Below are 12335 nucleotides of genomic sequence, written 5' to 3'. Positions count from 1 at the left end.
GTGTAAAACAAGATTTTCCTGTCCTATATAGCCATGCTTAAAAATATTTATTTCTAAATACTATTTGTGACTAAAGAAGTAAGGAATCTTTGGAGAAATAACCGTTTTTATGTCTAAGGCAGGAAATGTTCAGGTTGGGCCTGGAACATTTTGTCATACCAGAAAGCAAGGAAGTGATCAAAGACTACTGGGACCTTGTCAGAAGAGCTCAAAAAACAGCTTGAATAAGTTCTTGCAAGCTCACACCAGTAAAGATTTAAACTGTGATTGGTTGAGACGTGGATTGAAACATATTTGCTATGAGTTCATAATTCTGCTTCAAAAATAAAAACCTCATTAGTCATGTTTGGAGAATAGTAGAGAACTACCTCATTATTTTGAAAAATGGTAAAGAAAGCAAATCAGGCATTTATCCTGTCTTTGTTACATGACCAGTACCTCACAGGGGAAATTTCTCTTTGTAAAACTAGTCTTGGCTCAAAAATGAATGATAGACTATGACTCTGCAGTCTAAAGAATTGGTGGCTCTGAACGAATAACGAATAACGTTAATAGCTAACAATATCCCAAAGGGAGTCAGACATGATGTGTCTCCTGATGGAAGTTCAAACACTGCAAGGTAATCCTGCCTCCAAACCCTCAATTAGAACTTGAATCCTATCTGGCCCGTGGATCAAATGATCCATTTGTAGGAACCCGAGGGATAGAGGAGTATGTCAGACCACACCCATGGGATGCAGTGAGCAAAATCCAGATTGTAGTAACTGTACAAGAAGCAACCCAATTTCTTCAACAATAAAAGAAAAGAACAAATATAGATTGCAAAGAAAATAATAGAAATGAAGAAGAAATCTACAGATAGAAAATATTTAAAGTACACATCAAAGAAGCACAATGTATGAATCTTATTTGTCCAGATTCAAACAAACTGAAAAAAATTAACATTATAATGCCTAAATTAATTTTATTTTCACATGTGATAATGCTGTTTGAGTTTTTTAATTATCATTATCAATATAAATATACCTTATCATTCAGACACACATGCTGAAATACCTGTAGGCAAAATGATGCTTGGCACTTATTTCAAAATAAACTGGCTTGGGGAGCAGAGGGTAGGATCTAGGACAGAGTATGGACTAGTATAAATGGAACGGGATTGGCCAATATTGATAACTGTTGAAGCCAATAGACACAACATTTTTTTACGTATCAAAAACTTTCAAAATAAGTTTTATATATATAAAATTTGGGGGGTGCCTGGGTGGCTCAGTCAGTTAAGCGTCTGCCTTCAGCTCAGGTCTTGATCCCAGAATCCTGGGATTAAGCCCCACATCGATCTCTCTGCTCAGCAGCGGGCTGAGCAGAGAGATCGATGCTTCTTTCTCTCCCTCTGTCTGCTGCTCCCCCTGCTTGTGTGTGTGCTCTCTCTCTGTCAAATAAATAAAAACCTTAAAAAAAATTTTTTTTAAATAAAAGTTGAAATATTTTACATAAAAGTATGTAAGTAGGGGCACATGAGTGTCTCAGTCCATTGAGCGTCTGACTCTTGATTTTGGCTCAGATCATGATCTCTTCGTGGGACTGAGCCCCACGTCTGGCTCTGTGCTCAGTGCAGCATCTTCTTGAGCTTCTCTCCCTTTCCCTCTGCCCCCTCTCCCCTGTATATTCTCTCTTTCTTATGTATTTATAGATAAATACATACTTTTTTAAAGATTCAAGTATTTTATGTTGCACAGAACTAGTAATATTACAAAGTTTCAACCAGGTTTAAATGTTTAAATTTTTTTTTTTTTTTACTAGTGTATACCTGTTAGAATGGCCTAAATGCAAAACACAGACAAAACCAAATGCTGGTAAGGATATGGAGCACCAGAAACTCATTCATTGCTGGTGGGACTGCAGAATGGGTACAGCCACTTTGGATAGACACCAAAGACAGATTAATAACTTCTTAAAAATTCAGCATACTCTTATCATACAAGCCACCAATAGTGCTCTTTGGTGTTTACCCAAATGAATCAAAAACTCACATCCACACAAAAACCTGCACATGGATGTTTGTAGCCATCTCATTCATAATTGCCAAAACTTGGAAGCAACCAAGATGCCCTTCATTAGCTGAGCGGTGCATCCAGACAGTGGAATAGTCAGTGCTAAAAAGATAAGCCATGAAACAACTTGGAGGAGGCTTCACTGTGCAGTACTCAGTGAAAGAAGCCGACCTGAAAACGCTCTATGCTGTAGGATTCCCTGCCGGGCGTTCTGGGGAAGGCAGAACCATGGAACAGTACAAAGATCCGTGGTTGCAAGGGATTGCTGGGAGGAAGGTAAGAACAGCGGAGCAGAGAGGATTTTTAGAGCCATGAAACTACTCCGTATGACACTACAGTGGTGGCTTCCTGCCATCGTGTATTTGTGACAACTTGTAGAACGTATGACACCAAGAGGGAACCCTACTGTAAACCATGGACTTGAGGTGGCGGAGCATCAGTGTGGGTTCATTGATTGCAACAAATGTACCAGCTAGTAGGGATGTGTATAGGGCAGAGCATGGAAAGGGGGAAAGGAGGGAGGGTGGTCTATGGGAAAACTCTGCTTCCATTCAATTTTGCTGTGAACAGCTCTAAAAAATAAAGTTTATTAATATAAAAAAAGGAAACCAGTTACATAGAGCTTCAGATAACAAAATATTTAAGCAAAATTTTTTCTGTGTATATCACTCTGGTGAAAAGTTGGTGAAAGGTGTCATGAAATGGTCAGAAGGAGTATATTAATTAAAGGGAAGGCTCATGCAAGTAGTACGTGTCTTTCAGATTATTCAGATGTTTTTATATATTTTTTATAAAAGCTTTGTCCAGAGCTTTTAGAAATAGAGAATACCAGGTTGAGGATTTCTTTTTTTCCAAGGGAACTTAAATGAAGACCATTTCTAAAGTGGATTTTCTCCAAAGCTGATTAAAGAAGAGTGTGGAGCTTACCTAGCTTATATCACTGCCCTGCTTACCTTACATGGGAGGGGGTGGGGGAGCACGTGTCTCTTGCAGCATTTTATTGAAAGCCTACTCTATGTCTGGAACTGAACTAGACACCAGGGATATACAAGAATAAAATGGACAAAATCCCTGTGTCCGTGGAGCTTCTCTTCTAGGTCTGTGAAGAGGGAAAGAATAAGAGATGAGGCCTCCTTGATGAAGGAGATGAGGGCATGCCCCTTAAAACTGGGTCAGGGTCCAAAGTGAAGCCACAGCAGTACAAAAGCCTTGAAGAGGAGATGAGCTGGAGGAGTTCCAGAAACAGCCAGGGGGCTGTCCTGATGGCGTGCAGTGAGGGAGAGGGTAGTAAGAAAAGGTGTCAGAATATATCAGGCTGGCTAAAGCTTGGCAAGAACTTTGGATTGTACTGGGGGATGAGCAACCCTTGGAGAGTTTTAAACTACAGAGAGAGAGCATCTGATTTTTGTCAGTAGGGTCACTCTGCCTGCTGTGTTGAGAATACATGGTGGGGGGCAAGGGTGCACATTGCGAGACCCAGGAAAAGACTAATATTGCAGAGCACCAGGTGAGCACTGACCAAAGTTGGAAAATACTTTGACGGTAGAGCCAGTAGAATTTGCTGGTGGATCATATGTGGTGGTGAGGGAAACAGAGGAGGCAAGAGTGGGCATGGTGTTTTTAGCCTGAGCAGCTGGATACAACAGAGCTCCCGTTCCCATCTCCAAGCAGTGTGCAAGGGGGAGCTGTTGGCAAATGATGGAAGTATGACAAAGTTATGTAGAAAGATGAAACGTGACCCCAGCGCACACATGACAACTTTTTAATACCACACATCGATTTAAGGATGACAGTGAGACCAAGTTACATGAGAAAATAGGTATCTTAGAACCTAAAAACCTTGGGAGGCCAGCAGAGGGAGACGTGAAGTGGTCCTGCATGAACAATATGTGGCATTTCGTCGTATCTAAGCAAATACGTGGGAGAGGGGGAAAGAAGAGAAAAGGCTCAGCTGAAGCAGGCCTTTTCCATCCCATTAGGGTTCTGCCCGGGGTCCTCACCTTGAATAGGTATCTTTTATGCTCTGGAGTTAATTTTTTCCTTATTTATCTTTTTCTAGTTGGGGAATGGCGGTCAATGTGTATTCTACCTCGATAACCCAAGAGACTATGAGCAGACATGACATCATCGCATGGGTTAATGACATAGTATCTTTAAACTACACAAAAGTGGAACAGCTTTGTTCAGGTAAGAGATTTTTTTTTAAGAATGTATTTACCTAAATGTTTACTGCATATCATGTGGAATGTTATTTTATGAACCGCAGATGATGTATCTTGTAGAAAAAAATATTTATTGGTATTGATCTATAATTAAAGGGGGAAAACTCAGATACAACTAAAGAACGTGCAGAGAGAAATGATCGTGGGCATCTAAAAGCATAGAACAGTCCTAACACATATTATGAACGTTCTCTATAATGCTGCCTTATTGGTCTTCTCAGTCATCCCGTCAGCCATCGCACTTCTGTTCCTAAAACATAGATTGGGTCTTGCAACCCCTTCTTAAAAAACCTCCCAGACTCCACCTTGTCCTTCCTACAGGATAAAGTTCATTCTTTTTCATGGCTGATAAAGTTTTTTCTGTTTTTGCTGCATCGTTCCTCCTCAGTTTCTACGTCTCTCCCTGCACCTCCCTGTGCCTCAGTCCCACAAAATCCTCTGTTTCTCTCCCTGCACCTCCCTGTGCCTCAGTCCCACAAAATCCTCTGTTCTCCACAGACTGCCTTTTGCATTCCATAACTTGTTTCATGCTCCTCTTGCTAAAAATGTCTTTCTTCTTTTCATTTGTGTTATAATCTCTTTCACACTTAAAAATCTGACTCCGTTGTCACCCCTCTGAAGAGTTCCCCAGATCTCCTAAAACACTGTGCCCACTCTTCCAGAGATAGACTTGACCACGCTGTGCTAGAAGGTCCAACTCCTTCTCGCCTGAAGGCCCAGAAGTCCTTGAGGAAAGGACTGAGTTTTATTCTTCATCAGATGCCCAGGGTGGCACCATGCCTGATATCAAGTAGGTTTGCAGGGAATGCATGTTGAGTTTAAAAATAAATAAATAAATAAAATGAAGATTTGATCAGTGATAAAGTAGGAGCATGTTTTAAAAACATGCCACTGGTAAAGTAATTCATCTCTAGAGTGTTTATCAGAGAAGGTCTTCCTTTGGATGTACGAAGTATTTTCTTCTTGTGAATTATGGGTAAGAGTTTTCCTCTCTGGCTCGGACATGAAAATGGTATTAGGAAATATTCCTGAAGTGTGTTTGCATGAAATTCCACAAGACATAACAGATAGAAGGGAGTTAGCAGGTTCAGCTGGTACAGCGGGAAGACCTCCTGTCTTTCCTGGGAGACGCCTGTGTAAAGAGATTTCATGAAGCGTCATCAGAATTTGGAAAGTCCCAGGAGACCCCTCAGTCCAGCACCCACCAGTGACTGTTTTCTCCTTTGCCTAGGTCAAGATTTGAGAACAGATTCTAGAGGACAGATTTTCACTTCTCCTGACACCTCTTCTCCCATGATAGTTTGTCTCCCAAGGAACAGAGTGGGGTTGGCTAAAACTGAGGCATTACCTCACTCACCCTCCTTGCACCCAGACCTCAAACATAAGTCCTATGATTTGTGAGATGCTCACCAGCCAGTTCTTTGCCCTTGAGTACAAGCTACAGAAAAGCTGGCATAGACTGGCATAGACATGCGAAGTCTATATTGTCGGCCTATTGAAAGGACTCCAAGTAGTCACTGTCGGAAACAGCCCGTTGCATCTCATTCAACTGTAGATTCTACGCAATCACATTTTATGGTACTGTTCTTGCTATGCATTCTAGAGCACTCTAGTATTTTACTTTGCCTGGGGGAGAAACCCAGAGTTTTCTGTTGTTAGCAATTCCCTGGTTAAAAGCGCATATCCCTTCAATATCATAATTGTTGGTAATTCCATTTCTCCACCGTGCCCTACACATACTCTACCCTCAGAGATGCTTGTTGCTGGGTGAATGAAAATCCGCTTGCAACTGCTAGGGGCAAAGACAGAAAGTGTATCTTAAAGTGGGTGTATGCACCTGCGGATAAGGGGATTGGGGCTGGTTATCAAGAAAAGAGATGGGAAGGAAGGAGTTCAGTGGTGGATGAGCCCGTGAACAGCTTTCTCGGTAATAAGCGTGGAGAGTTTTTGCTAGCGAATGCAGTGAGAAGGCAATTAGGATTTTTAGATAGAGTAGTAATAGATGTAATAAATGTTTGGATGATAAATGTAATTTTTTTGCCCATCTTTCATGTTTCTAATAAGGCAAATTCAACAAAATTTTCAGCGGCCTTTGTGAAACATTCTTTTTCCGTTCTCTTAAAGCATTGGTATGCATTTTACAGCCACTTGCAGCTGGATGAAACCTGCTAGAAACCATTCTGGTCACTACTGAACAGATAATTTTTATTAAGATAACTCACTGGCTGCCTAAAGTTACAAGGTTGGTGATTCAGAAGAATAAGTAGATGCAAAGGTTCCTTTCCGCTCTGAAACAGTTTTTTGCTAAAAAATACTGTAGTACAGCGGTTAACTTTTTTTTTCCCCCCTAAATCATGTTAATCCATGTAGTACAAAAACAGGTCTTTAATTTTAGGCAGTGGTTTCCTCAAACTGTAGACCGTATACATTGATAATCTATAGGGCTCCTTAAAAATGCAGGTTCTTCGGATCCTTGACCTCCTAAATCAGTTTCTCTGGATGTGAAGCCTAAAAACTGTATTTTAACAAGCACCCCAGGTCCCTTATGCCGTAGCCAAGACCTTGCAGTGCATTTTAGAGAAACCTCAAACCACTAGAAATGAAGTTAAAATATCCAAAACCTATCGGGTACAGTTTCCTCATTCATAATTTAGTCTGTGACTCTTCTGTTCAGCAATGACATTTCACAGGAAGATGCCATCTTTCTATTTATTTATTTATGAGTTTATTTATGTATATCCTTCACTGTTCTAGAAGACATTTAAGGCAGCTAGGACAGTGCTATTAGGACAAGAACAAATCACTAAGGGATTTCTCCTCCTCATACTTACAAGTAGTCAAATTCTTGGATAATATTTTTTTCTTCTTCAACTTTTATTTTTTTTAAGATTTTATTTATTTGTCAGAGCGAGAGAGAGAGAGAAAGAGCACGAGCAGGGGCAGGCAGAGGAAGAAGCAGGCTCTCCATCTAGCAAGGATCCTGATGTGGGACTTAATCCCAGGAGCCTGAGATCATGACCTGAGACAAAGGCAGACACTCACTGAGCCACCCAGGCATTACTCAACTTTTATTTTAATGACTTCAGTTTACTCTGTGTGATTGTATTTTAGTATGCGGTGGGAAAACACACAAAATAACTTCACATATTTATTTTTTTTTAACTTCACATATTTAAACTGATGTTTTCCTTATTTAATAAAATTCTTTTTGCTAAAGACTTAGGCTCTAATTCTGGCAGTTCCCCTTTGGCATTTTTCCCTCAGTTGCATTATTTTCTTTTTTTATTTCCAGCCAAGAGATCTCCATCCAGCTAATACTAAACCTGACGTCAGCTTTTCTTCATAGCTCATAAAGAAGTAACCTACTGCTTCACATTTGTCTTCCTTTTTCTTCAGAATTCTCTGCGTTTATATGACATTCACTTGTATAGAAGCATCTTTTTTTTTTTTAAAGATTTTATTTATTTGACAGAGATCACAAGTAGGCAGAGAGGCAGGCAGAGAGAGAGAGAGAGAGGAGGAAGCAGGCTCCCCGCTGAGCAGAGAGCCCGATGTGGGGCTCGATCCCAGGACCCCGGGAACATGACCTGAGCCAAAGGCAGAGGCTTAACCACTGAACCACCCAGGCACCTCTGTATAGAAGCATCTTAAAAGAGAGGTGGTGTGAGAAGGCCTAACACTTGGAGATAGATTGCAGTGAGTTGCAAAACAGTGAAAATGACTCACTCTTACCTCCTGGTATTTTATCCCAAGAATGTAACCTTATGAAAATCTCCTTTGAACAGTAAATCTGGGCCATAGAATCATATGCATATTTAGTGTGCATTCATTTCTTGTGAAAAGCAGCCTTTACGTTTCAGGTGAAAGATGGGGCTGGTAAATGGAAAGCAGTTTAACAGGGATGGGCACATGCACCTGTAATCACAGGACACCGTACAGCTCACCTGAATCTGTTATAAAATGAGCGGTATCTGTGGCTTTCCCACGGTTGAAGTAGGGGATTGAACCCCATGAGGCACCAGACTGATTCAGCTTCAAAATACTGAGTTAGAGTTCAGTTGCTTCCTAAAATTGCCATGGCTTTTTGTGGGGTGAGATACTTTGTTTTTGCTCCCGACCAGCTCAAACCAGTGAATATTCTGTAAGGTACTCAGAGGAAGGATGGACATCATGGTGCTAAAAATCCAGGAAAGGGAAAAAAAAAAAAAAGAAAACAAAACAGTTTTAACAACTTGAGATACCATGTTGGAGATGATAGGAAAGGTAGCAGACTATGTGGAGAGGAACGGAAAGAAATGGAAAGAGGAATTTGATGGAGGTGGAAGAAATGTCCCTTTTCCTTTTCCTCTGCACCCCACTTCCCGTTCCAATACACCAAATCTCCTTTGAAACTTTCAGCACCCATTTTTGTGTCCTCACCCTCTCCTGCTCGCTAGGATCTAAGCAGCAAAGCCACTGGGTCTGCTGCTGAGTCACTGCGGGGGCTTGGCCCGCGACCTCACGACCAGCAGCCTCAGCACCAGCGGCTCTCCCATTCCTCCAAAGCCTAGTGCAGCCTGCCTGTCCTCTCTGTGCAACCTTCCCTTCCTCCTTTCCACCCACTCCGCAGGACAGGCCAACTGGGGACTTTTTACACCTTCAGAGATACAAATTGTGGGGGGGCGTGGCGGGTGGGGCACTGCCTGGACTATCCTGTGCTGGCTGACAGCTCAGTTACCTTCCTGAGCATTTTAGTATTTTAGTAAAATTTAATTGGAATTAAACTATTTTTTCAGATGGAAAATCTAGGTATTTTCTTCACTAGCTTAGAAAGAAACATGATCCGTATTTGATTCAGTTTCAATTTGTGCTTCTCCAAATTGTTTCAAGCTCTGTCTTGGATCAAGTTTCTGGTATTTTTTTTTCTTCAGGGAAAGCGTCTAGATTCAGCTGGTCCTAATGCAATCGCTGTGGTCGCATTTACAATTCTGGGGCCTTGATGGCTCTCCGGATAGGAACTAGGTTTCACAGAAACACTCTGGGGTTCACAAAGGTGTGGCTGTCTGCCATGCCCCAGGGCCTGGACAGGTGCTGTGAGCCCCGCAGAATATTCTTTGTGACCGTTTCTGGCTGCAGACTGTGCCTCGTAACTAGGTTAATCCCGTCCTAGTGTGTTGTCCCCGTGCCGTTTTTCTTCTGTCCGCAGAGACCTCTTTCAGGACAGGTTAGTGATGAAATCAGCTCAGTGTCTAAATTTAGTAGACCTTCTCCTGTTGGCTCTCTTGAACTGAAACCAAGTAAGGATGTTTCATCTGTGTCTGTCCGCTCAAGAGCTAACTTAGCTTTATAAAATCACACTGTTATTTGTTATAAGAAAATTAAGATCTCTTGGGTTGTGTTGCTATGGTTATAGATGTCATCGTATTACAATGGAATAGTATTCAAGTTTGTGACCTATTATGAAGAGAGGTAGGTTTTTGTTTGGTTTGGTTTGTTTTTTGTTTTTGGTTGTTTTTTGTTTGTTTGTTTGTTTTGTTTTTTTTGGTTTGGGGTTTTCTTTGGTGACTTTTTTTCCTCAAGTTTTATTTTAAAATCCATTTACTTGGTCTTAGTATACTGGCTAATTGAAGGGCAGGGGGCCAAAAAGTACGTTGGGTATGAAGGGAGTGGTCCTCGGATTCAGTCACTGCACTGGGCGGTGTACTCCTGCGTCCCAACTAATGCACAAGATGAAAGGGAGTTACTTTCTTGAGCAGAATATGGAATACAGTAGGTTTTTTTTCCCTTATAAATTTATTTACATATATCTTTTTTAATTCTTTATTTAAATTCCATGTAATTGACATATCCTGTATTACCAGTTTCAGAGGTAGAATTTAGTGATTCATCAGTTGCATATACACCCAGTGCTCATTACCTCAGGTGTCCTCCTTCAAGCCCATCGCCCAGTTATCACATACCCCCTCCGCCTCCCCTCTGGCACTCTTGTTTACGAGAGTTCAGCATCTCTTATGGTTTGTCTTCCTATTTTCATCTTATTTTATTTTTCTTTTCCTTCCCCTCTGTTCATCTGTGTTTCTAACCCCTGTGCTTTGTTGCTTAAATTCCACATATGAGTGAGATCATATGGTATTTGTTGTTCTCTGACTTATTTCGCTTAGCGTAATACCCTCTAGTTCCATCCACATCATTGCAAATGGCAAGATTCATTCTTTTTGGTGGCTGAGAAATACTCTAGTGTGTGTGTGTGTGTGTGTGTGTGTTTGTACATACACACTGCATCTTCTTTAGCCGTTTGTCTGTTGATGGACATCTGGGCTCTTTCCGTAGTTTGGCTATTGTGGACGTTGCTGCTCTAAACATTGGGGTGCAGGTGTCCCTTTGAATCACTATTTTGTATCCTTTGGCTAAATACCCAGTAGTGTGATTGCTGGGTCATAGGGTAGCTCTGTTTTCAACTTTTTGAGGAACCTCCATGCTGTTTTCCAGAGTGGCTGCACCAGCTTGCATTCCCACCAACAGTGTAGGAGGGTTCCCCTTTCTCCGCATCCTCACCAGCATCTGTCATTTCCTGACTTGTTAATTTTAGCCATTCTGACTGGTGTGAGGTGATATCTCATTGTGGTTTTGATTTGTATTCCCTGATGCCGAGTGATGTGGAGCATTTTTTCATGTGTCTGTTGGCCATTTGGATGTCTTGTTTGCAGAAATGTCTGTTTATGTCGTCTGCCCATTTCTTGACTGGATTATTTGGGGTTTGGGTGTTGAGTTTGGTAAGTTCTTTATAGATTTTGGACACTAGCCCTTTAACTGATAAGACATTTGCAAATATATCTTCTCCCATTAGGGAGGTAGGTTGCCTTTTAGTTTTGTTGACTGTTCCTTTGTTGTGCAATACTGAAAGTAAACATAAGTTGGTGCTTTGTTTTTTGTTTTTTAAGATTTTATTTATTTATTTGGCAGAGCGAGAGATCACAAGTAGGCAGAGAAGCAGACAGAGATAGAGAAGGGGGAAGCAGGCTCCCCGCTGAGCAGAGAGCCTGATGCGGGGCTTGATCTCAGGACCCTGAGATCATGACTGAGCTGAAGGCAGAGGCTTAAGCCACTGAGCCACCCAGGCGCCCCTGGTGCTTTGTTTTTGTTGGGTTTTTTGTTTACTGCATTTTGTAATCCTAAATACCCTAGTGGGAAAATATGTATTCACTTCATTGATCAAACTGGCCCTGTAAAATTGGTTTTTATGTATATGGATAATGCATCTTTGCAAGCAATCAGCCACATCTTCGTCTAGCTCATTACTGTATTCAGTTCTGATAATCAATTTAGTTTTATTTGGCACACATGTTTTGACCCTTTCCTTGAGCAGGGCCCTGGGAACCCAGATAAATAAAACACAAGTCAATCAGACAAAGACAATTACTGTATGATTTCACTCATATGTGGAATTGAAGAAACAAAAAAGGATCATAGAGGAAGGGAGGGAAAAATAAAATAAGACGAAAGCAGAGAGGGAGACAAATCATAAGAGAGACTCTTAACTATAGGAAACAAACTGAGGGTTGCGGGGGGTGAGGGAGGGGGCGGGGGTAACTGGGTGATGGGCATTAAGGAGGACACATGATGTAATAAGCACTGGGTATTATATACAACTTATGAATCACTGAACTCTACCTCTGAAATTAATAATGTAAAGTTTTTCCAGCGAGATAAACACACCAGGCAAAGTGGGTGCAAGGCAAGATTTATTAAAGGCCCTCTCCGGCGCAATTTCAGGGCTCAGGTGAAAGAGAGCCAGGAAAATTGCGGCGGGAGGAAGGCACTCTCGGGCGAGGTTCCGCAACTCGGAACAGAGTAGGGGAAGTCGCCCCTAAGGCAGGGAGGAGGGGGCTTTTAAGGGGTCTCGAGGGGAGCTCAGGGGTCTTTTGGCAAGTTTCCCTTATTCGGATATATCGCCTGCTTGTCGGGGTCCCATTGGTCCACCAGGGCCCGGAGCGGGGTCTCAGATTCCCGCTTGTCAGGGTCCCATTGGTCCATAGGAGCCTGGGGCGGGGGTCTCAGATTCCTGCTTGGGCCTTTGTTC

At 41.8% G+C, this 12335-nt stretch overlaps 1 protein-coding gene across 3 annotated transcripts in view; it reads left to right on the top strand.

Annotated features, from left to right (window-relative positions):
• Window positions 1-12335, top strand: part of MAPRE2 (microtubule associated protein RP/EB family member 2) — a 157250-nt gene that overhangs the window by 86343 nt on the left and 58572 nt on the right. For all 3 annotated transcript variants that reach the window (XM_032859619.1, XM_032859617.1, XM_032859616.1), the window contains one exon: window positions 4114-4241. In XM_032859619.1, coding sequence (XP_032715510.1) covers window positions 4121-4241 — 121 coding nt within the window. In that variant the 5' untranslated portion in view covers window positions 4114-4120. The remainder of the gene's footprint in view (window positions 1-4113; window positions 4242-12335) is intronic.

Source organism: Lontra canadensis, unplaced genomic scaffold (assembly GCF_010015895.1).
Source record: "Lontra canadensis isolate GAN:19392208 unplaced genomic scaffold, GSC_riverotter_1.0 scaffold17, whole genome shotgun sequence".
NCBI lineage: Eukaryota > Metazoa > Chordata > Mammalia > Carnivora > Mustelidae > Lontra > Lontra canadensis.
The sequence above is the reverse complement of the archived record's forward strand: the minus strand, read 5'-3'. Positions and strand labels throughout refer to the sequence as shown.